General features: G+C 47.8%; 1 protein-coding gene across 1 annotated transcript in view; it reads left to right on the forward strand.

The window, feature by feature from the left end:
* TRAF3IP2 (TRAF3 interacting protein 2) overlaps nucleotides 1–24,903 on the forward strand; it is a 58,908-nt gene that overhangs the window by 8,155 nt on the left and 25,850 nt on the right. The window contains exons 2-5 of the mRNA XM_029595252.1: nucleotides 1,555–2,294; nucleotides 6,814–6,985; nucleotides 11,265–11,419; nucleotides 20,444–20,532. Coding sequence (XP_029451112.1) covers nucleotides 1,562–2,294; nucleotides 6,814–6,985; nucleotides 11,265–11,419; nucleotides 20,444–20,532 — 1,149 coding nt within the window. The 5' untranslated portion in view covers nucleotides 1,555–1,561. The remainder of the gene's footprint in view (nucleotides 1–1,554; nucleotides 2,295–6,813; nucleotides 6,986–11,264; nucleotides 11,420–20,443; nucleotides 20,533–24,903) is intronic.

Raw genomic sequence — 24,903 nt, forward strand, 5'->3', positions numbered from 1 at the left:
GTCTCTTGCACCCTCCCCCGCATTTAACAGGTTCATGAGCGTCTCTGCACCCCCCCCCATCATTACAGGTTCATGAGTGTCTCTGCACCCTCCCCCGCATTATTACAGGTTCATGAGCGTCTCTGCCCCCCCCCCCATCATTACAGGTTCATGAGCGTCTCTGCACCCCCCCCATCATTACAGGTTCATGAGTGTCTCTGCCCCCCCCCCCGCATTATTACAGGTTCATGAGTGTCTCTGCACCCCCCCCCATCATTACAGGTTCATGAGTGTCTCTGCACCCCCCCCCCGCATTATTACAGGTTCATGAGTGTCTCTGCCCCCCCCCTATTATTACAGGTTTCAATGAGCGTCTCTCTGCCACCCCCCCCCGCATTATTACAGGTTCATGAGTGTCTCTGCACCCCCCCCCCCCCCCCCGTATTATTACAGGTTCATGAGTGTCTCTGCACCCCCCCCCCGCATTATTACAGGTTCATGAGTGTCTCTGCCCCCCCATCATTACAGGTTCATGAGTGTCTCTGCACCCCCCCCCCCCGCATTATTACAGGTTCATGAGTGTCTCTGCCCCCCCATCATTACAGGTTCATGAGCGTCTCTGCACCCCCCCCCCCCCCCCGCATTATTACAGGTTCATGAGCGTCTCTGCCCCCCATCATTACAGGTTCATGAGTGTCTCTGCACCCCCCCCCCCGCATTATTACAGGTTCATGAGTGTCTCTGCACCCCCCCCCGCATTATTACAGGTTCATGAGTGTCCCTGCCCCCCATCATTTCAGGTACATGAGTGTCTCTGCCCCCTCATCATTTCAGGTACATGAATGTCTCTGCCCCCCATCATTACAGGTTCATGAGTGTCTCTGCCCCCCCCCCATCATTACAGGTTCATGAGTGTCTCTGCCCCCCCTCCCCCCCGCATTATTACAGGTTCATGAGTGTCTCTGCCCTCCCATCATTACAGGTACCTGTGTTTCTCTGCCCCCAACTTTACACATACATGTGTGTTTCCCCCCACCATTAAAGTCACATGTGTGTCTCTGCAAATATAGAAGGATCCTGTCAACTGTTACACTTACCTGTGTGTCTCTGCTCCCCCCATCATTACAGGTACCTAAGTGTCTATGCTCCCCATCAGTACATGTACATGTGTGTCTCCGCCCCCATCTCTCCCTTTGTCATGAGGACATTCAAATATCTACAGTACCTGAATGTAGTGTGACAGTCACGAAAGGCAGAATAGAAAATTTAATTAAAATTTGGAAAGAGACTGGTGGGACTTTCAATGCTTCCCTAACTCTCCTTACAGCCATAAGAGTCCTCTCCCTATGCTCACAGCCTGCTCCGTGTTTGGAAACAGTGACGTAAAGCAGGTGGCCTCTGCTGACTTTCAGCACCACCTGTGCCTTTCTGCTTACAGGGCTCTAAGGAAGGTAATGCTGACCCTGACCCTTCCCCCTCCCCAGAGAGACAGTGCTGACTCTCACCCCCTGGAACCCTGTTAAGCAGTGCTGACTGTTATTTCCCACACCTAATATCTTGCCTCTCTTTTCCCAGACTCAGGATGCACAGAAGTATACCGGAGGAAGTTGATGAGTCTGCGTGCTGGACTGATGACTCCATCTACTTGGAAAATGTGATAAAGAAGGAAAACTTGGTGTGTGTGAGGAACCCACCTGGCACACGTGCCTCTGCTGAGGGGGCAGAAAAGCAGCAGCCCATTCCTCACCATAACGGCCCACTCCATAGCAAGCAGGAGCTTAACAAGCACTACTGGTACCAACAGCCAGAAGAATTCCCCTCTGATTTTTTCCCAGGTGCATCTCCCAGCTCTCTGGCTCCTCACCTCCCGGCGAATGGTCCATCTACATCAAGCCTCCAGTTATATTTGGAAAAAGAGCAACAACTCCACTACAGGTCTTCTGACAGAGGCCAATGCTCAGTGTTATCTGATGCAAACTCATCAGCCCTGTCCCCAGAGCCCAATCTGGAAGAGGGACGCACACCGGCTGCCTCACATTCCAGGCAGCCAATGGACCTGCCAAGCAAAGACACAGGGTATGGCTCCCAGCCTCAGCCCCAATCCCAGGATCGCATGGGTATCAGCCAATTGGAACGTCCACTCACACTCATGTCGGTTTTCAACTCCCCGGAGCATCCTGGACCCTTACTATCCAGGGATGTCCTTGGAACTGGTCCTCTCGGGTATCCAGGCTGCCCCCAGGTGCAGTATCCTCAGGCGGCATGGAACTTCCAGCAGCACTGCCACGCTAATGCCTTGTACCAGTATATCCAAAGTAAGTACAAATTCTGTTCATATTTCTCACACGGCAAAAGCTCTACTACGCTCAAAGAAAGGAGTGTATTTGGTACCATCAGATGATGTTACCCACATGTCATGGCAAAATTCAGCTCTGTGGAATACATTTTATCTGGTCTTCTGAAATAATTTTAAACAATTTCCATGCCTCATGCAAACTTTAAATCCTTGCCTCTGTATTTTTCTAACTAATTTCTTCAGTTATTATAGTCTCTTTTTAAAGTTATCTGCTACTGCAGTAGTTTTACTTAACATGCTCCCTCTAGTGATTTATAGGAACTTTTATTGGCAAGCAGTCCTACCACTGTTACACTTTTTACTAAGTCCTTTGTTCCACCTCTCTGCTCTTCCTCTGTCGCACATGGAGTGTTTATCCATAGAGATTCCAGAGTGCAGTTTGTTTCCTAACAGCACATGCTTGACTCTATGCTAGGGGTAGGCAACTCCAGGTCTGGAAATCTACAAACAGGTGGGACTTTCAGGATATCCACAACGAATATGTGAGAGAGAAAGAGTTGCATGCACTCCCTGCATTGTGTGCAGATCTATCTCCTGCATAATCATTAGGGATATCCTGAAAGGCAGACCTGTTTGTGACACTCTAAGAGTGGGCTTTTCTGCCCCTGCTCCATGCCCTTCTTAACATGAGCTGTACTGCTCTGTTTTGATATATTTTGTAACCCATTTTGTAACCCATTGGTTATCTTCTTTCTGTCAGCTCTCTGAGCGGTCTACTAAGGGCAATTTTCAGAGCCGCTTCCATGGGTAAAATGGAGCTTTGCCTGCAGAAATGGGGACTTTGAAAACTGCCCATGAGCGTGGTGCGCCCACATGGCACAAGAAGGCTTTCCTGTGGAGGGGCTTGCAGGTGCATGTGCACTTTTACATTTTATAAAAGTCTTTGCATGAAAGTCAAGTACAAAGTGGTGTGGATATTTTTTTTCCTTTGTCAATTTTCAAAAGGAAAATTTTTCCCTTTGAAAATGGGTGCAAAGTCCACAGGTAAAATAGTAATCACTAATTGTGCACTTCTGCAGACAGTCTGAAAATTGCCCTCATTGGGTTGAATTTGTGAAGCTCTTTCTGCCCATAAAACCGTGTGTTATGCAGATAAATAGCTGTTATGAAATAGTTCGGTGGGTGTAAATGTATGTGCTTAAGCCGGTTTTGCACACACTTTTATGTGTACGGGAGAGAGGAATTCCAGAGTGTATTGTTGGAACTTACACGCATATTTTTTTTTATTTCAAGTTATGTCCTTCAAAGAGCAGGTGGAGCTTTGTGCAAATTTTTCAGTGCATGCACCAGGCCAATTAATCACAAATTTTTAAAGCAAATTAATACGCATAATTTCACTTTGAAAATTCAGAGTAAAGTCTGCATGTAAAAGGTAAGCGCAGATTTCACCTGACTCCACACAGTTATAAAATTACCCGCATGTTGAGACCATACAAGTCAGATTTTGTGGAATTGGCACTGGCTCCCTCTGCATGCAAGGATCCAAATCCAAGTTCTCTGTATGATACCGTGTAGTGGAGAAGTCTATGCATACAACAAAGGTGACTAGGAAGAGCAGCTGGAAATCTATGAGCACAAAGGCTTGTAGTCTGGTCAACAAAACCCCAGACCTGCAGGCCCTAATGGAGGAGGCAGACTTGGACATTGTTGCTGTTACGGAGACCTGGTTTACAGATTCTCATGAATGCGTTATGCCCATCCCGGGCTATAACTTATTAACAGGCCGATACAGTACAGTGCGCTCCAACGGAGCGCACTGTTAGCCTGTTGTTGGATGCGCGTTTTCCCTTACCCCTTATTCAGTAAGGGGTGGAAAATGCGCATCCAACCCGCCGAACCTAATAGCGCCCTCAACATGCAAATGCATGTTGATGGCCCTATTAGGTATGTGTGCGCGATTCAGAAAGTAAAATGTGCAGCCAAGCCGCACATTTTACTTTCAGAAATTAGCGCCTACCCAAAGGTAGGCGCTAATATCTTCAGGCACCGGGAAAGTGTGCAGAAAAGCAGTAAAAACTGCTTTTCTGTGCACCGAAGAGTGCACAGAAAAGAGAAGAGTAAAAAAAGTTTAAAAAAAAAAAATTTGACTTCGACCCGCGGCTGTCGGGCCGAAAACCGGACGCTCAATTTTGCCGGCGTCCGGTTTCCGAGCCCGTGGCTGTCAGCGGGCTCGAGAACCGATGCCGGCAAAATTGAGCATCAGCTGTCAAACCCGCTGACAGCCGCCGCTCCTGTCAAAAAGGAGGTGCTAGGGACGCGCTAGTGTCCCTAGCGCATCCTTTTGCCCGTTTTTACCGCCGGGCCTAATTTAAATACTGAAGCGCGCGTGCCGGGAGAGCGGGCGTTCGCCCACTGTCCCGCAGACTTTACTGTATCGGCCTGTAAGAAAGGACAGAGAAGTCAGAAAAGGGGAAGTTAGTAGCTGTCTATGTCAAAAACAATATCAAACAACTGAATTGCGAGGGATGTGGGGTCAAGAAGAAGCTTTATGGACTGTTCTAAAAAAAGAAGATGGTGCTTCCATTTTTACTGGTGTGATCTGCAGGCCACCGACTCAAACAGAAGAACTGGACAGATAACTCATCCAGGACATCCAAAAGGTGGGAAAGAAGGGAGAAATGTTGCTCGTTGGAGATTTTAATCTGCCAGCTGTGGACTGGAGAATCCCTTCTGCGGAATCTACCAGAAGTAGAGAGATGGTGGATAACCTGCAAGGGGCTCTGCTCAAACAAATGGTAATGTGACCCACGAGGGAGGATGTGATACTCGACCTGGTGCTCACTAATGATAATGGGTTTTATTGTTGTAATCACTTTGGGTCTTATGGAGGAGGGGACTGAGAGAGGATGCAGGAGGCTGTTGTGGGGGGTTTCTTGGAGGGGGGGGCAGAGGTGGGATTTGCAGCAGAGTGCCCTGTTTTTAAAACAAAACAATCAAAAACAAATTCAATTGTTTGGTTTTTTTTGTTCGTTTTGTTTTAAAAAGAAAATGAAATGAAACAGAAAATGTTGTTAAAGTTTCCAGTGAATGCACACCCAAGTGAGAGAAGATGGTAACAAGTAACATTTAGTGCCGGCACATTCTCCCCCTGCAAGCTTACTTTTAACATTTATGCTTTTTGCATGCCGGCAAGGAAATCTGTGCGTCTTATTCCTATTCGCAACCCGCAAACGTTGGATGGTTTTTAAAAGATTTTACCAGAGTAACTACATAAAACTAAGGCCTAAAATGTGCCCTCCCCCTCTGCAAGCAAAAGCTCTTTGTGTGGTTTCTCAGGGTGGGGGGGAGGGCTGTCATTTCCCATGCATGGTTTAAGGGAGACTTTGTACCCGCTTCATGCAAACATCTCTCCAGACCTGCAAGTCCTGTGTTTACCTTAACGATGACCCGGGTATTAAGAGGTGTTTGATCATTTGGAATCCATCATATTTGTTTGCTCTCACCTATATCCACTTGAACTACCTCAGCTTTTACCACACCCTCTCTATCAGGAGACCCCAACTTCCCTGTTTTACTGGCATTCTTTCAAGATACCTCATCTCAAGCCCTGCGCTCCTCAGCGACTGTCTGCTTTCCCTTTCATTCAACATCTGTGGCCAAAGCCCCCCTCTCTCTCCATCTGTAGCCCATGTTCGGCATCTGTGGCCAAAGCCCCCCTCTCTCTCCATCTGTAGCCCACGTTTGCATCTGTGGCCGAAGCCCCCCTCTCTCTCCATCTGTAGGCCACGTTCGCATCTGTGGCCGAAGCCCCCCTCTCTCTCCATCTGTAGGCCACGTTCGCATCTGTGGCCGAAGCCCCCCTCTCTCTCCATCTGTAGCCCACGTTCGCATCTGTGGCCAAAGCCCCCCTCTCTCTCCATCTGTAGCTCACGTTCGCATCTGTGGCCAAAGCCCCCCTCTCTCTCCATCTGTAGCCCATGTTCGGCATCTGTGGCCGAAGCCCCCCTCTCTCTCCATCTGTAGCCCACGTTCGCATCTGTGGCCAAAGCCCCCCTCTCTCTCCATCTGTAGGCCACGTTCGCATCTGTGGCCGAAGCCCCCCTCTCTCTCCATCTGTAGCCCATGTTCGGCATCTGTGGCCGAAGCCCCCCTCTCTCTCCATCTGTAGGCCACGTTCGGCATCTGTGGCTGAAGCCCCCCCTCTCTCTCCATCTGTAGGCCATGTTCGGCATCTGTGGCCGAAGTCCCCCCTCTCTCTCCATCTGTAGGCCACGTTCGGCATCTGTGGCCGAAGCCCCCCTCTCTCTCCATCTGTAGCCCATGTTCGGCATCTGTGGCTGAAGCCCCCCTCTGTCCATCTATCACCCACGTTCAGTTCGTGTAGCCAAAGCTCCTCTCTCTCTCCATCTGTTGGCCATGTTCAGCATCTGTGGTTGAAATCCCTCCTCTTGCCACCTGCTGCCCACAAAATTAAGAAACAGAGCGTTTAAGAGTTCCTTTTTAATATTTGTTTGTATTTTCTTTTCTTTTTCTCTTAGATGACAAGGTACATGGTGGCTTGGGAGCCTATCAGCATTGCACGCCTTCATCCCAGGGCTTGCCTCAGGACTTTGAGTTTTACTCACAGCAGCAAATCATCCCCCAGTATCCCGCTCCCAGCTGCAAGATGGATGGAGTAGCAGATGTGTCACTGATACCCCAAGATTTCCTGTGAGTATTCTCCTTCTAGTTTCTGAGGTATTGTTTCATCCTTATAGTCACACACAGATCTCACAGTGCCCGCGGACTGATGACAGAGCCTGTGAGTGCTGAACGCAACATGTAGTCATTCCTTCCCATGAGACATTTTCACACACCCCCCGTGGAGGAGGAGGCAGGTCCTAGACCAGCAAAAAACTCAGAACATCCACGTACATTCAGGGCCAGCTTTAAGTGCAGAAAAACCTGTGAGGCAGGTTGTTCGCACAGTTGTGAAATAGCAGGCCTTCAGAACTGTGCAAACAGACGTTTAGAAGCACAGAAGAGGTTGGCAGGAAGGATTGTTTGTGCCCGCCTTTCTGTGCTGTCACAGGTCTTACTCCATCTGTACTCTTCTCCCTGCCTCCCAATAAGTCTTTGGGTCTCTCCTATGCACCTTGGATTCTGCTTTACTATCGCCTCTGGTGCTAAAGGAGCGTTCTCGCCAGTATTCCCTGTAATTATATCATGGGTGCCCCTCTTCTGCCATAGGAACAATGGAAACCTGCAGTCTGTGCTGTATAGGCAGAGCTCTGCAGGCTGAAGGATTCACAAAAGAGGCTTCCCCTCAGCAGCCAGCTCTCAGATCTTCCTATGGACACCCAAGGCCAAGCGCTTACCCGGAAAAGCCTTCGATGACCTATTAAAGCTGTCAGACTTTTTTTTTTTTTTTTTTTTAACAACAGATGGATCGCTATGCATGCCTTAAGCAGCCCGGCCAGTAGATGTGGTGCTTTCCTTCTGCTCTGCTTCTCTTGTTTCCGTATTATCACAGCATTTTCCGGATTCCTGTATGTCACTTTCCTAAGTGCTATCTTGATTACCCTGCTGTCCTTAACAAGGCAACTTGCATCCCTATCAAGACATTGCAAGATGGTTTGAGTAGAACAGAAAGGGAGTCTGAGACCCTAGGTATCAGGGGCATTCTACATTTCTGTGTATGCTGCTTTACCACTGAAGGATGACGCTCCCCATCCTCTACCCCTACAGTGTACCTTACCTCAACAATAAACATAATTTACATTTACACTTAGTTCAGAAACTGGCTGCCAGGATCATTCAGGGCAAACTGCACAAAGTAAAAGCATCCTCTTTTCCGAGAACGCTGCATGGGTTGCCAGAGGAGGCGAGGATAAGACTCAGGATCTTGGCCTTGAAGGCAACGGCGCAGGATTACTTGGGGACAGGCCTTGAGCTGGTATTGCAGCCTTGTCTGAAGTTCCAGCGTGCACTGAATAGCAAAAGGGGCCTTTCCAGTTGCAGCTCCTGCGGAAGTTAGACCTGAACTAAACTTTCTGAGGCACGGGAAGAAAGCGTCAGCATCCCGGGTGAGTAGGACGGGTCGTGGGGACGTCCCGCGGCCGGCCCAGTGTTACAGGAAGCCACCGTCTTGAGAGCTGCTCCAGCCTGATTCCGTTTCCTCCGCCAACTGATTTGCACATCTGATCAAGCCTGTTTTTTTGTGATAACATGCAACAGGCTTGCCAGTTGAAACAGGATTGTTGAATAATATCTGCAAATAATTACTATAATATGCCTCCCTGCCTTTCAGAAATGCTGATTTATACAGCGCTCTGGCACAGAGAGGACCTGTTCATTGGTAGAATTGCAACTTTCATTTCCCCCATTTCCTCTCAGCATAGCGCATTTCTCGGTTCTTCTGCTTAAACCAAGCAACCCGCTGTCTCAAGTGTTTTAGGCAGAAGTTTTGCTAAGAGGAGCGGCTTTATCTACAGCAGACTGTAATGCAGATGTAAACGAGTTAGTGAAGGGCTCTGTCGAGTCATCTCTTGCTCCACCCGGTTTCTTCCCTCACCTGCCTTTCAGTCTCGGGAACACCAAGAGGAGGCTGCGGTCTCACCGCACGGTGCGCACGGTGCAGGGGGCACGCAGGAGCAGTAGCGCGGTCTTTTACTGCAGCATCGTGCCAAACCCCAGGCCAATTCAGTTGCGACCGAGCTGGAGGTAGAAAGCATGGGGGGGGGGGGGGGAAGCTGCTGCATCCACGGTTCGTGGCCCTCGGCGGGATCCGCTAAACGTGAACCTCCGGCTTTCGGCACAGCCTCAGAGACCCGCCTGATCAGGGATTCGCATGAAGTGTTTGCGGCCGCTCGGAGGATGGTGCTGGGAGCGTGCAAGTGTGATCGCATTGCCCCAGATTTACCTGAACTGCGCTGGCAGCGAGCTTAAGACTCCGCTACTCACTGGGGTCCTACGGGCTGCCTTGCTAATTTCAAAACGCACTCCATTTGGATCATTGAGATCAGCTGAACGTCATCCTTTGGATATTCCAGCTTCATCTGTCGAACTGACAGCAACTCAGACTGCAGTTTTGAGCTATTAATACTCCATTTACATGGAAAACATTGCCTATTAAGATTAAGGAAGGACAGAAGTACATAAAAGTTTGCAGATAAAATGTGGCTATTTACTCAGGCCTTAGGATAAACATTCCAGATTGCTATAATTTAAAATGTGATCAGGATCTGAGCTATTAGTGGGATTATACAGTAATATCATAACCAGAGCTTAAAAGAATAGCTCATTCTGAATGTAAGTGTTCATTTTATGGTCTGTTTTTAGTTTATTATATTGGTGTATAATGTAAATTGTTTTATTTTGTCTCCCAATGATGGATATTTTCATATGGCAAGTAATAAAATATGAATAAATGTATTTGATTTATATTCTGCTTTTTCAGACACTTTCAAAGCAGATAACAGTCAAGTACTGTAGGTATAAATTATTCCACATTATTCACAGCTAAGGATGATCTGCACTTATCCCAGGATTTACCCCTCACTCCCCCACAGCTAAGGATCCTCTGTGCTTATCCCAGGCTTTACCCCTCACTCCTTCCACAGCTAAGGATCCTCTGTGCTCATCCCAGGCTTTACCCCTCACTCCCCCACAGCTAAGGATCCTCTGTGCTTATCCCAGGCTTTACCCCTCATTCCCCCACAGCTAAGGATCCTCTGTGCTTATCCCAGGCTTTACCCCTCACTCCCTCACAGCTAAGAATCCTCTGTCCTTATCCCAGGCTTTACCCCTTATTCCCCCACAGCTAAGGACCCTCTGTGCTTATCCGAGGCTTTACCCCTCACTCCCCCCCACAGCTAAGAATCCTCTGTGCTTATCCCAAGCTTTACCCCCTCACTCCCCCACAGCTAAGGATCCTCTGAGCTTATCCCAGGCTTTACCCCTCCCCCCACAGCTAAGGATCCTCTGTGCTTATCCCAGGCTTTACCCCTCACTTCCCCACAGCTAAGGATCCTCTGTGCTTCTCCCAGGCTTTACCCCTCACTCCCTCACAGCTAAGGATCCTCTGTGCTTATCCCAGGCTTTACCCCTCACTCCCCCACAGCTAAGGATCCTCTGTGCTTCTCCCAGGCTTTACCCCTCACTCCCTCACAGCTAAGGATCCTCTGTGCTTATCCCAGGCTTTACCCCTCACTCCCCCACAGCTAAGGATCCTCTGAGCTTCTCCCAGGCTTTACCCCTCATTCCCTCACAGCTAAGGATCCTCTGTGCTTCTCCCAGGCTTTACCCCTCACTCCCCCACAGCTAAGGATCCTCTGTGCTTATCCCAGGCTTTACCCCTCACTCCCTCACAGCTAAGGATCCTCTGTGCTTCTCCCAGGCTTTTCCCCTCACTCCCTCACAGCTAAGGATCCTCTGTGCTTCTCCCAGGCTTTTCCCCTCACTCCCTCACAGCTAAGGATCCTCTGTGCTTATCCCAGGCTTTACCCCTCACTCCCCCCACAGCTAAGGAACCTCTGTGCTTATCCCAGTCTTTACCCCTCACTCCCCCACAGCTAAGGATCCTCTGTGCTCATCCCAGGCTTTTTTGAATTCTCTTATTGCTTTTGCCTCCATCGTACTCTCTGTGTAAAAATATTTCCTGATGTTAGTCCTCAGTCCTCCTTCTTTCATCTTTGCTCTAGAATTTCTTTTTCAAAACATTTATATCTTTTTGTCTGTTCAAATTTATACCTCATTCCTTTCAGAAAGATAGCATAGCTTATAAGGTAATAATAATAGCACAGGATAAATTTTACAAAATGAAAAAATATAAAGAATTTTCTCAGACAGGAAATAACAATGACGCAGGGAAGCTGAGCCCAGCACAGCCAGGAATGTACTCTGGTGGCTTCATGGCCCACATCCTGGCCCCCCTTCATCTGAGCAGCACCTTGGGGTTGTAGCTTACATTCGGAGGGTTTACATTGTCACGTGTTTGCTTCTTGACCAGGAATCAGTGGCAGAACCAAGCCAGAAGTATGTCCGGCCTTCCCCAGGGGTGCAGGGACCACCGCCAGCCCTGCCACTGCCTCCTTAACCCCCTCCCTGCTGCTCCTGGATCTTTCAGGGGAACGCTGAGAATGAGCAATTTGCCTGAAGAACTGCGTAAGTTGTACATGTCGTGTGTTTCCACTATCTTGCTTTTGTATCTTATCGCAAAGGCTGGGGTTTGCGGTGTACAGCAGAAACGAGCTTTGCAGGGGACTACAACACTGCAGAATCCAAAGTATGAGAATACCTAATTAGTACTATAATCCTGCCATCAGTGGTACAGAGTACTGCACCCAGTAATCTACAGAGTCCCAGTCCCAGAGAGCGTACCATCTGACTGTTAGTACAGGGAGGTTAAGGGCCCCCCCCCCAGCAAACCCTGAGCGGGGGAGCCAAAATACGGTCACAGAAGGCCTGAGAGAAAATGTGCCGGAGTTTAGTTTACGTCATTATGACAGGAAAGAGGGAATGGATCATTTACACTGGGGTGATATACAGACCTCCCTCACAGACAGAGGAGATGGATAGGATTGCTGTGAAAGGGGAGGTGCTATTGTTAGAGGATTTTAATCTGCCGGATGTTGAGTGGGACATCCCAGCTGCAGTATCTTCCAGAAGCAGAGAGATCCCGGATTCTCTCTGCAAGGAGAACTGTTCTGTCACCTGGGAATGGAACCCACCCGGGAGAGGGCGATACTGGACCTGGTGCTTATCAATGGAGAGAGTTATTTCTGATGTAGTGGTGGATGATCATCTGGGATCCAGTGATCAGCGGATGTCGTGGTTCATTATTAAAGGGCAGGAGATGAAGGTTCATTCAAAGGCGAGAGTCCAAGACTTCAGGAGAACTAACTTTCTTAAAGTGGGTGAGCACCTCAAGGAGTCGTTAGCTGGATGGGAAAATCTAAAGGAAGTAGAAGGGCAGTGGGAAAAACTAAAAAGAGATACCATAAGGGCAACTAATCTTTTGTTAGGAAAGTAAATAAAGGGAAGAGGAAATGGAGACTGCTGTGGTTTTCTAAAGAAGTCACTGAAAAGGTAAGGGAGAAAAGGGTTGCATTCATAAACTACAAGAGATCACAGAAAGACAGGCGACGATATCTGGAAAAGCTAAGAGAAGCTGGGAAGGTAGTCAGGAATGCAAAAATTAAAATAGAAAAAAATAGCAAACACGATAAAACTGGGGGACAAGACTTTTTTTTTTTTTTTTTTTTGATATATTAGGGATTAAAGGAAGTGCAAATGTTGCAATATGCGACTCAGAAGGAAAGAGAAGTAATATATAGAACCTGATGAGGAAAAAAACATTTCTTAACAAATATTTCTGTTTTGTATTCACTGTGGAAGTTCCTAGAGCAGGACCACATAAAATGAACACAAATAAAATGGGCAGTGAGGTAAACCTCCATCGATTCTCAGAGCAGTGTGTTCATGAGAAGCAAACTAAACTTAAATTAGATAAGGTGAGGGAGCCGGATGGGATACATCCGAGAGAGTAATAAGGGAGCTTAGAGATGTCCTGGCAGCTCTGCTGGTGACCTTTGCAATGCTTTCTTAGAGTCTGGAGTAGTCCCGGAGATCTGGAAAAGGGTGGATGTGGTTCCTGTTCATAAACGTGGAAGTGAGGAGGAGGCTGGGAACTACAGGCCAGTTAGTCTGACCTCCGTGGTGAGCAAACTAATGGAGTCGCTGATATAACAGAGGATACTGCTGCTTCTGGAATCCAGTGGGTTGAAAGATCCAAGTGAGCATGGTTTTACCAAAGGTAAATTTTATCAGACGAATCTGATCAATTTCTTTGATTGGGTGACAAGAGAGTTGGATCAAGGGAAAGCATTAGGCAGAGCGTACTTGGATTTCAGCGAGGCCTTTGACACGGTTCCACTCAGGAGACTTATAAATAAATTGTGCGGCCTGGGTATGGATCCTAGAGTGACTGACTGGGTTAGAAACTGGCTGAGTGGAAGGCGACAAAGGGTAGTGGTAAATGGAGTTTCCTCTGAGGAGGGCATTATTGCTAGCGGTGTGCCTCAGGGATCAGTCCTCAGTCCAGTTCTTTTCACATAACGGAAGGGTTATTGGGAAAGGTTTGTCTTTTTGCCAATGATACCAAAATCTGTAACAGGGTGGATAGCCAGGAAGGTGTGGAAAATATGAGGAGGGATCTAGCAAAGCTTGAAGAATGGTCTAGAGTCTTAATGCCCAAAAAATGCAGAGTAAGGCATTTAGGATGCAAAAACCCAAGGGAGAGGTACAGTATTCGGGGTGAAATTCTTCTAGGTATGACAGAAGAGCAAGATTTGGGGGTGATTGTATCTGATGAAATTAAGATGGCAAAAGCAGTACTGGTTATTTGACTCTGGAGTTTGACATGAAAGATAGCAAATGTTGCTTACCTGTAGCAGGTGTTCTCACAGGACAGCAGGATGTTAGTCCTCACATATGGGTGACATCATCAGGATGGAGCCCAATCACGGAAAACTTCTGTCAAAGTTTCCAGGACTTTGACTGGCCCCTACTGGGCATGTCCAGCATGGCACTAACCCTGCAGCCAGCAGGGGTCCCCCTTCAGTCTTATTTGAAAGCTGCAGGCAGTGCCGAAAAATAAAATAACAAAACGTTATGAACCCAACACCGCGGGGCGGCGGGTGGGTTTCGTGAGGACTAACATCCTGCTGCCCTGTGAGAACACCTGATACAGGTAAGCAACATTTGCTTTCTCACAGGACAAGCAGGATGGTAGTCCTCCCATATGGGTGAGTACCGAGCTGAGGATGTCCGAACATGCACCAAATGTATCCAAAGGCGTGCAACAGGCATAACAACTGGGGTGGAATTTGGTAGAGAGCATCCTGAATCCCACGAGCAGGTGGAAGGGTGTAGGTACATCAAGTTGTAAATAGATTACGAAGGACAGACTGGCCGAAGATGGAATCTTGTCTTCCGGCTTTGTTCAAGCAATGGTGGGCTGCAAAGGTGTGGAGAGAACTCCAGGTGGCAGCCCTGCAAATTTCAGGAACCGGCACCGCTCGTAGGTGAGCTACTAAGTCGCCATGGCCCTCACAGAGTGTGCTTTAACATGGTCTTGATATGGAATGCCCGATTGCTGATAGCAAAAGGATATGCAGTCCGCCAACCAGGAGGAGAGAGTCTGCTTACCTACAGGCTTCCCTAACTTGTTAGGGTGGAAAGAGATGAATAATTGAGTGCTTTCCCTGTGGGCAGCTGTACGGTCTAGGTAAAACGCTAGAGCCCATTTGCAGTCAAGGGTATGCAGAGCCTGTTCCCCTGGGTTGGCATGGGGCCTGGGAAAAAAGGTAGGTAGTATGATGGATTGATTAAGATGAAACTCCGAAACTACCTTAGGCAAAAATTTAGGGTGAGTGCGGAGTACTGCCCGGTCCTGCAGAAGTTTAGTGTAAGGCGGATAGGTAACTAAAGCCTGCAATTCACTAACTCTGCGAGCTGAAGTGATAGCCAAAAGGAAAATCACTTTCCATGTGAGATATCGAAGGTCACAGGAGTGAAGAAGCTCGAACGGTGGTTTCATGAGCCGATCCAAAACCAGATTAAAGTCCCAAGAAGGGGCTGGAGGACGTAGTGGAGGCTTGATATGGAGCAAGCCCTTCAAAAAGCGTGTTACAAGGGGTTGTACTGATATAGGGACATCCACGACACCTTTATGGAAGGCGGTTACCACACTGACATGCATTCTGATGCATGTCAGTGTGGTAACCGCTGACATGAGTCAGGCCTTAAGAAGTCTTAAGGCCTGACTCTGATAGATGCCAGAGATAGTCCAGAAACTTCGGGATTGGATAGGAAAAGGGGTCAAGGGACTGAGAAGAGCACCGTGACGTGAACCTTTTCCATTTGTAAGAGTAAGATTTTCTCGTGGAAGGCTTCTGTGAAGCAATCAAGACACGGGAAACTGGTTCAGAAAGGTTAAGTGGTTGAAGGATTAACCTTTCAACATCCATGCGTCAGGGACAAGGCGTGAAGATTGGGATGGCGAAGGCACCCGTCATTTTGAGTGATCAGAAGCGGGTCCTTTCCCAAGGGAATATGCCTGCGAATGGAGAGATCCTGAAGAATTGGAAACCACACTTGGCGTGGCCAGTGAGGTGCTATCAGGATCATGGTTCCCTTGTCCTGACGTAACTTCACGAGAGTCTTCGAGAGAAGAGGAAGTGGAGGGAATGCATAGAGCAGACCGGTTGCCCATGAGAGAGAGAATGTGTCTCTGGGTTGAGAGTGTTTGCTGCGAATGAGAGAGCAGTAGTTTTGTACTTTGCAGTTTTGAGGAGACACAAAGAGGTCTATCCGAGGATAACCCCATTGTTATCCTCGGATAGACCGAGGGGGTTGAGACACCTCTCGTGCGGTTGAAAAACGCGACTCAGCTTGTCTACCAGCACATTGTCCACTCCCGATAAGTAGGTGGCCTTGGGGTACATCGAATGGGAGAGAGCTTCCGCCCAAATCTGTGCAGCTTCCTGACACAGAAGAAAGGAGCCTGTACCTCCCTGCTTGTTGATGTACCACATAGCCACCTGGTTGTCCGTCTAAATCAGGATGACCTGATTTGAGAGGCGATCCTGAAAAGCCCTGAGAGCATATCTTATTGCTCGAAGCTCCAGGAAATTTATTTGGTGTTTGGCTTCCTCTGGAGACCAAGAGCCTTGTGTCTGCAGATCGGCTACGTGTGCTCCCCACCCGAGGTTGGAAGTGTCGGTGGTGAGAATGATTTGAGGATTTGGAACCTGGAAGGGCAACCCCTGGAGGAGATTGGTCTGATTTTTCCACAGGCGAGAGACAGACGGAGTGAGTCGGTGACATGGACAATGGCCGACAGAGGCTGAATAGCTTGAGTCCATTGAGACCTCAGAGTCCAGTGCATGAGTCTCATAGCCAAGCGGGCCATTGGTGTGACATGGACTGAGGACGCCATGTGTCTCAGGAGAATGAGAAATTGGTGTGCAGTCGCAGAGTGCTTAGACTGCAGCTGGTGAGCAAGAGATACAAGAGTCAGTGCCCGTTGTCGAGGCAGGAAAGCCTTTGCTTGTAAGGTGTCCAAGTCTGCCCCAATGAACGACAAGGTTTGAGATGGGACTAAGTAGGATTTGTCGTAATTGACGAGAAATCCTAACGAAATTAGAGTGTGTAAGGTTAGATTGAGGGACGACAGAGCAGCATGCTGAGTGGGAGCCCTGATTAACCAGTCGTCCAGATAGGGGTAGACGTGAATACCTTGTGTCCTGAGGAAGGCTGCAACGACTACGAGGCATTTTGTAAAGTCTCGTGGTGCAGACGCTAGGCCGAATGGAAGCACTCGGTATTGATAGTGCTTGGGGCCTACTAGGAACCTCAGATACTTGCGATGAGCTAGACTTATGGAGGTCCAGAGAGCAGAGCCAGTCTCCTCTTTGTAGAAGAGGTAGAAGCAATCCCAAGGTGACCATCTTGAACTTTTCTTGCTGGAGGTACTTGTTGAGGGCCCAGAGGTCCAGAATAAGATGGGCGCCTCCCGATTTTTTGGGGATTAGGAACTACCAGGAATAGAACCCTAGGCCTTGCTGAGAGTATGGAGGAGGAGGGAAACCTCTTGATCCAGAAGAATGGAGTGATCGGATGTTCTCCACCTCGGTAGAGGTGGGGAGTCCGGAAGCAGGGAGAGAAAGTTCAGATGGTAAGCCTGAGCAATGATTGCCAGTACCTACTGGTCTGAGATGATTGAGTGCCAAATGTTGTGGAAGTGGCACAATCGTCCTCCCACTGGTATGTGCGACAGAGGAATTTGGCTGCTGCTCCCTAAGTGGAAGTCAAAAACCTGAAACAGGTCCTGGTTGAGGAGCTGCTTGTGGTTTTTGTTTACGGGCTTGACGAGACTGCGATTTTTGATAAGGTCTCGTGGCACGGGATCTGGTTGGTGGCAGGTAAGACTTCTTTGGGTGGAAGAATGACTTCTTCTTAGAGTCCTTTCTGAAGGGCTGTTTGGAGGTGAAGTCGGAAGGCATCGAAGAGAGCTGTCTTAGGGTCTCATGATGGTCCTGTAATTCTGCCACCATCCGTTGAATCTATTCGCCAACAAACTATCTCCGACACAAGGCAGGTCGGATAGCCAGTCTTGTACTTCTGGGCAAAGGTCAGAAGACTTGAGCCAGGCCCACCGTCTCGCCGAAATGGCAGCTGCAGACACTCTGGTAGAAGTGTCAAAAGTGTCATAAGATGTTCTAATCTCATGTTTGCCTGCCTCAAAACTCTTGTTGACTAGGGTTTGTAATTGTTCTTGAAATTGCTGAGGCAGGGAGTTTGAGAAGTCCTGTATCTGCTTAAAAATCATCCTGTTATATTGGGTCATATAAAGCTGATATGTGGGAATTCGGGAGATGAGCATGGCCCCTTGGAATACTCGGCAACCAATGTTGTCTAGGAATTTCTGTTCCTTTCCAGGAGGAACAGACAAGTGAGGCTTTGACCTCTTTGCCCTCTTTTGTGTAGACTCTACCATGACAGAGTGATGATCAAGGTGTGATTTTTGAAAACCTGGGGCTGACTGCACCAAATAGGTAGTGTCAGCTTTCCTGTGCACTGGAGCAATTGATCCAGGATGTTCCCAGTTCTTCTTGAGGAGATCGAGATGGACCTGATGGATGGGAATAGAGGTGATTACCTTGGGGGCATCCAGGAATTGGAGCAACTCCCATCATCTGGTACCTGTCATCCTGTTCTGTCTATAATTGAAAAGGAACCAATTCAGACATTTCCTTCACAAAGTTTATAAAGGAGAGGTCCTCTGGAGGAGAATGCGTCCTACTCTCAGTAGGTGAAGGTGGTGAAGGTAAATCATTGATGTCTGTTGAGGTATCATCATTCCAGGTATCATAAGGATCGTCACCCGTGCCTCTAGGAACTAGAGGGGGACAGGGTGGTTGGATACTGAAGGTCCCGGTCTAGGCTCTGAAGGAATCGGAGGAATTATCAGAGGCACCGATGATGGCATCGAAGACACCGGTGCAGGCATTGAGGGCATTGATGGATGACTCGGTGGTGCCGACGGACGTATCGGCACCGATGGATGGCGGTGGCGAGGGACGTATCGACATCGATGGCTGAGGCAGGACTCCCGATGGAGGGATGCGGAACGGTGTTTCTCCTCCCGATGATGCTGTCAGAGGGGAGGGCATCGGAGACCCGGGATCCATCGGTGGAAAAGCGGCCATAAGCGCTTCCATCCTGGATAGCAGCGGTGCCAGCGTTGTCAGAATCGGGTCGATGATCGGTTCCACAGGCAGTGCCAGTGTCAGTGCCGGAGGAACCTGAAGATGTTGCATCGCCTTGTCGATGGCCTCCTGAACCATCCGGTCCAATTCTTCTCGGAGACCTGGAGCAAGCAGCCCGGGCTCCAGAACAGAAGAAGGAGGCAGAGGCATAGCCGGAGGGTCCACCGTTAAAGGCGGATTTGTGGCTCCCAATCCCCAATCGGGTGAGGGTTGCCTCGGTGACCCTGTCGCAGGAATGGTCGGTGCCTTTCCTGGACGGGGTTTCTTCAACAGTGGCTTGGACGATGGCGAGGTCGATGATTTCGCTCCCTTGATGGTCCGAGTCTTACGGTGTCAATAGCAATGTTTCTCCCTACGATCCCTCAATCCTGAGGGGGAGTAGAGGGTGTCGATGGCCGAGAAGTCGTCTATGCCGGTCGGTGGTCAATGCTGGCGCGAAGTTGACGGTGCCAGTTCCGACGACGTCGATGCAATAGACTGAGTCGGGGTTTGAGCATGGAAGAGAAGTTCCATCTTCTCCATTCTGGCCTTGCAACCCTTCGGGGTCATTTGGGCACATTTGGTGCAGGTCAAGACATTGTGCTCGCGTCCTAGACACATTACACAGACTTTATGGGGATCTGTGATAGACATGATGCGCATACAGTCCAGGCACCGACGAAACCCCGACGCCATGGCCATGGAAAACAAAATCGAGCTGCGGTACGGTCGATGGCCAGTGGGCCGCGAGGGCCAAACTCAACGGTAATCGACAGGAAACGGGTAAAAACCTACCGGAGTACCACGGACTGAGGAAAGTTAGAGGAGGGACCCCTGTAGGGCAAATTAACTTTTAATAATTCCGTGAGGAAAATTCCTGTCAGGAATCTCTTCAGAGCTCCTTTACCGCGAGGCTACTGCTGCGCAGAAAAAAGAAGACTGAAGGGGGACCCCTGCTGGCTGCAGGGTTAGTGCCATGCTGGGCATGCCCAGTAGGTGCCAGTCAAAGTTCTGGAAACTTTGACAGAGGTTTTCCATGATTGGGCTCCATCCTGATGATGTCACCCATATGTGAGGACTACCATCCTGCTTGTCCTATGAGAAAAAAGGATAAATGTGATGATTTTTGTGAATAATTAGCAAAACATGAACACTCTGGACTTTGCATTCTCTGCTCTTAAGAGTGAAAATTTTGCTCTTCTGCAGCTAAAGACACCCTGCTGGAGTTGGAAATGCCAAGGCTATTAAAATGCTGAGACTCCCAGCACAACACAGAACACAGGAGGTTAAAATGCTGAGACTCCCAGCACAACACAGAACACAGGAGGTTAAAATGCTGAGGCTCCCAGCACAACACAGAACACAGGAGGTTAAAATGCTGAGGCTCCCAGTACAACACAGAACACAGGGGGTTAAAATGCTGAGGCTGCCAGCACAATACAGAACACGGGTCATCCATTTCTTGCCACTTCTGCATGCTGCAGGCAAATGAATTAATTATAGGCAGATTTCTGTAAAATTCCCAGGTCATATAAATGGCTGATTATCTCGAAATTCTTAATTCCATCCACTGTGGTTTTTCTTATGCAACAGAGAACAAATTGGGGGATACACAGCACACACATCATGTAGAAGCTTTTAATTTTGCATGGGATGTTTGCACAGCTCTGGATCTTGCACATTTACTTTGCAAAATTATAAACGTGTGGGTTAAGAAGCGCTTTATCTGGGGGCAAGAGGTAGCAGTGGGTAGATAATACAGACAGTGGGGCCTTGTTCACAAAAGATTTTTTTCTTTCTGCGCAAAAGGTTGTTCATGAGTAAAGCCCAGTGTGTGTTTCCTGCCTCTCTTCACCTGTCTAACTGCTCCCCGCAGGGAAAGTCTTTATAACCTACTCTGTGGACACCGCCAGCGAGGTCTTGGAGCTTGTGGAGGTCCTGTTTAGCAACGGATTTAAAACTGCGGTAAGTGATTTCCTTAAACAATAAAACACCGGGGGGCGGGGAACTATGGCCGTGCACGCCAAAATAAAAGGCAGTACCGTCCCGATGGCCTCTGTCTGTCTGTCTGTAAGGGGAGGCATGACCCTGGTCGAGCTGGGATGGTTTATTCCATTATCTATTTATTTATTTATTTAAAAAAATTTTCTATACTGTCGTTAAGTTAAATACCATCACAACGGTTTACAGAAGGGCACGATAAAGAGAAATATGGGTGCTATAGATTACAAATTACTCGTGTGCCATCATAGTATGGTAACAATTTAAAATAATAAACTAGGTGTGTAAGTTAAACCTGATTGTTAGGAACAAATTAGGCAGTTTGATTTTGACATTAATATGCTTATGTAGGTTACCTAGGGTGCCGACATCTGGGTGGAAAGCTCCAGGTGCCCCCCTACCCACCTGGCACCACAAGAGAGAAAGGGAATGAATGCTGGGAAGATGTGGGGGTGGAGGCAGAGGAAGCTGAGTGGACGGTGGGAGGTGTGGAGAGAGGAAGAGAGGGTGCTGGGTGGATAGACAAAAGATTTTGGGCAGGTGGAGGGTGCAGAGAGAGAGAGAGAGAGAAGGAGGATAAAGGGGCAAAGAGATTGGGGTGGTGCTGGTGTGGAGGGGGGGGAGAGAGAGGGATGCCGGGGGAAGAAGAGAGGAGAAGAAAGATGCTGGACGGGGGGGGGGAGGGGGATAAAGGGGAGGGCACTATGGGTAAAGGGCAGAGAGCGAGCGCAAGAGATGGGTGCTGAGCCGGGCGAGAGGGGGGATGCTGTGCTAAAGCTGCCACCGGTAGGCAGGTGTGTAACGGGGAGGGCACAAGACTGAGGCTTTGCCTAGGCCTCCTGAGACCCCTGCACCGGCCCTGCAGAGGAAAGATTCACATCGGGATGTTAACGGGGGATTCAACCAGAGGAAGGGGGTGGCGAATGTAAGCTGAGCAAATCAGGCTGCCCCCCACCCAACAAGCAAAGGGAGCGAGAGAGAAAAGCGAGGAATCCCGCAAGGGCACCTGGAAAGAGCAGAGAAGAGATGGTGAGCAGGCACGGGCTCTTACAAAAGGGGAAGCGAGCAAGGAGAACTATCCGGAAGGTCCCCTGCCGGTAATCCAGTTCCAGACCTGCTAGCCCTGGTGGCAGAGGCAGAGCCATGGTCCAGTCATTCCCATGACTGTGATATGGACCTTCCGGGCTAGAATCTGTTCAGAAATGGGGGAAGGGTAATACAAAATGATTTACAAATGTTAAAGGGCATTAAACTGAAGTAAAATAAACAAGCACACGTTTAAGGTATTATATTTGTACAATCGACCGCTCTCCAAACTCCTTAAAAACAAAGAAGTCCATTGTCAGTGCATCTGTCTGGCAACAAATACCGGGATTTAAAAATCCCGCTGCTCTGACCGCCCCTGACATAAGCTGGCTACGTCAGAAGTGGCCCAGGGTTTATAGCGCCGTTACCCAGCTTAAGCGATCCGGCCACCACCAAACATAGCCAGGTAACGTCAGGACTGACAAAGAGCGGTGCTCAGCTTGTCCAGCTAACTCTCACAAGGCCAAGGAAGAGACCACGGAAAGCTGCACTGGGCACCACTACCCCTTCGACTTGTTCTGTGTCCTACCTAACTTTCTGGATTAAAAGCAAAGGCGCATTTGCTCACCCCCCCCCCCCCCCCCTGGAGTCTACTTGAAAAAGGCAGAACATTCAAAAGTTTTCAAATAAAGAAATAAAATATTCGGTGGTGCAGCTGTGCCACTGAATATTCCGGCACTGTGCATTATCCCCACTCCTACTCCAGCAAGCTAGGAGAATGAGCCAAGCAGCATGCAAAGCAGCTTATGACTATGCAAAACTATATAAATCAAGTAACCTGGATTGCCTCAGAATTTGCAAGTTGTGTTATTTGATGTGAAGTTAGGTACAACTTGAGAGCCGTAACTAACTTTCCCCAGGAGCATCGGGACGTTAACGCACATCCTGATGTTCCCTGGCATAGGCCTTAAAGGAGCTGAGGCGGCCCATAGCCCCCCTTTCCCTAGCGAGGTGTAAAAATCAATAGGGACTTTTATAGAGACCCCTCTTTTCCAACCCTTTCCCCCCCCCCCCCCCCCCCCCCCCCCCCCCCCCCCCGGCCACCTCCTGAAGTGGCCCAAAGTTCCAGGTGTGCGAAAAAAAAAAAAAAGTAAGAATGACATTGCCCGCTTGCATGGCTGAATTTAGTCCTGCTTGTCCACAGAGAGCTGCTTCTTATAATAAGATGGTCTTAGTTTTCTGGCTTTCATTTATGTGCTTGAAATATTTTATTTCTTGGTTTAATAGGTGAGCACCAGATTTGTTTTTATGCTAAATGAAGATGGATATGACATATAATGGATTAATTTGGGGCAGATGGATAGATTACTGTGTTTATTTTGTTTATTGTGATCTTTTTTTTTTTTTTACTTAAATGTTATGAAATTTTCTGCCATACAAAGCAAACAGGCAAACATATTTTTTTTTATTTTTTATTTATGAGTTTTAAACAAAATAAACAGCAATTACAGCTTGTCAATGATAGGGTCAAGAATTTAACAAAAGGTATAATCATCATATTGGTGCATCTGATATACCTTAAGAGAGAAAAAAATGAAAAAAATAACCAATATAATACAATCTAGTAATACACCCATTATAAGGAAATTAGGAGATCCAAGAATTTAATAGAACACCAAAAATAGGAAATAATTTTCCTAAAAGAGAAAAGATTAGCAGGTTTAAAGAGCTATACCTATACCTTATCCCATGATTTAGTGAAATAAGCATATTTATTTATTTAGGCAAACGTGCATCAAGAAATTTACGTAATTCTGGTGGATCTAGGAAACCAAATCTTTCATTATTATACTTGACTACACATTTACAGGGGTAATAAACAATTATCTGAGCCCCGAGGTTTTTAACCTCCTGGCTCATCTGAAGAAATTTTTTTCTGCGGTATAGTGCAGCTCTAGTTGTATCGGGAATTATCCAGATTTCTTGAGCAAGGTAAAGCTTAACTCTATTTCGAAGAAACATCTTGAGTATTTTATCTCTATCCAGAGCATGAAGAAATCTTATACAGAGAGTCCCCCGATATTCAACCTGTTCTTCCATGGTTTGCTCTAAAAAGTCTGTCAGATTACTCACATTTTGCAATTGAGAACCTCTATTTTGTCCCTCTATGTTCTTCTTCTTATCAGATGTTACAAAGAAGATCTTAACAATTGGTGGGATATTTTCTAGAGATAGCTGTAAATTTTCCACCAAAACCCTTTTTAAATTGTTCAAATGGAGAAATGAGTTTTACACTTGGAAAATTCAAAACTCTTAAATTGTATCTAGACTCATTTTCCATAATTTCTATCTTTCTTGCATTTGCCATTTCGCCTTGAATTAAACCTACTTGAACTTTCTTAATCTGAGTAACCTGGTTTTCTAAGCTTTTCAATTTCTCAGCTTGTATTGTTATCGATGGGTCTATTTGAGTTATACGATTCTGGATTTCAGTAGTAGTTGAATTTAAACTTACAATAGACGTTTTCAGTTCCATCAAAACCGTCCAGATATTTTCCAAAGTTATTTTCTGTGTTTCTTGTCCACTAGAATTAACCATTATGCTCACTTCACCTTGTGGATGGCGTTCATGCCTTACAACTAAGGCCGCCATCATGCCTTCATTCCTATCAGGTGTTGAGGTTAGCAGTTCTAGGGACAAGTTTTGTCCTCCGCTGCATTCCCTTTCTCCTTCCAGCGGGCTCTTAGCTGTTCTCTTTATTCCGCCAACCTTCGGTCTCGCACATCTTTCCCCGTTTTTCACCCCGATGGGTTCTGGTGCTCCCGGATTCTCCCGGGGAACTCCCTCTCCCGAAACCAGGGATATCGCAAGACGAGGCAGTTCAGGCATCACGGACGCTCCAAGGCTCAAGGAGGTGTGTAGGTCCAGTAGCATTGGAGTGTGCTCAATCCCAACGCCTACAGTGGACACTTCTCCCAGAGTAACTGCGCTCAGAGGTGAGAAGAACCCATCAATTACCGGCTGAGAAAGGGTAGAACTTGGGGTGGTCGGGGTCTCCGTCCTAATCTTCCCCTTTCTCTTGGTATGCGGCATAGTTTTGCAGGTGACTTAAAGGAAAAAATTCGGAGCTCTCTCTTCACCTGACCTGCTAGTGAGAAGCCATCTTGGATATTGCAGCAAACATCTTAAACATACAATACAAATAATCACCCCTGAACAAACCAACTTTCCAGCACCCCCATGCTCTAATCTCCTTCCCACAGCATCATGATGTTATTTTAATATATGTTATGTATTGCTGTGTTATG

The sequence above is a fragment of the Rhinatrema bivittatum genome, chromosome 3 (assembly GCF_901001135.1).
Source record: "Rhinatrema bivittatum chromosome 3, aRhiBiv1.1, whole genome shotgun sequence".
NCBI lineage: Eukaryota > Metazoa > Chordata > Amphibia > Gymnophiona > Rhinatrematidae > Rhinatrema > Rhinatrema bivittatum.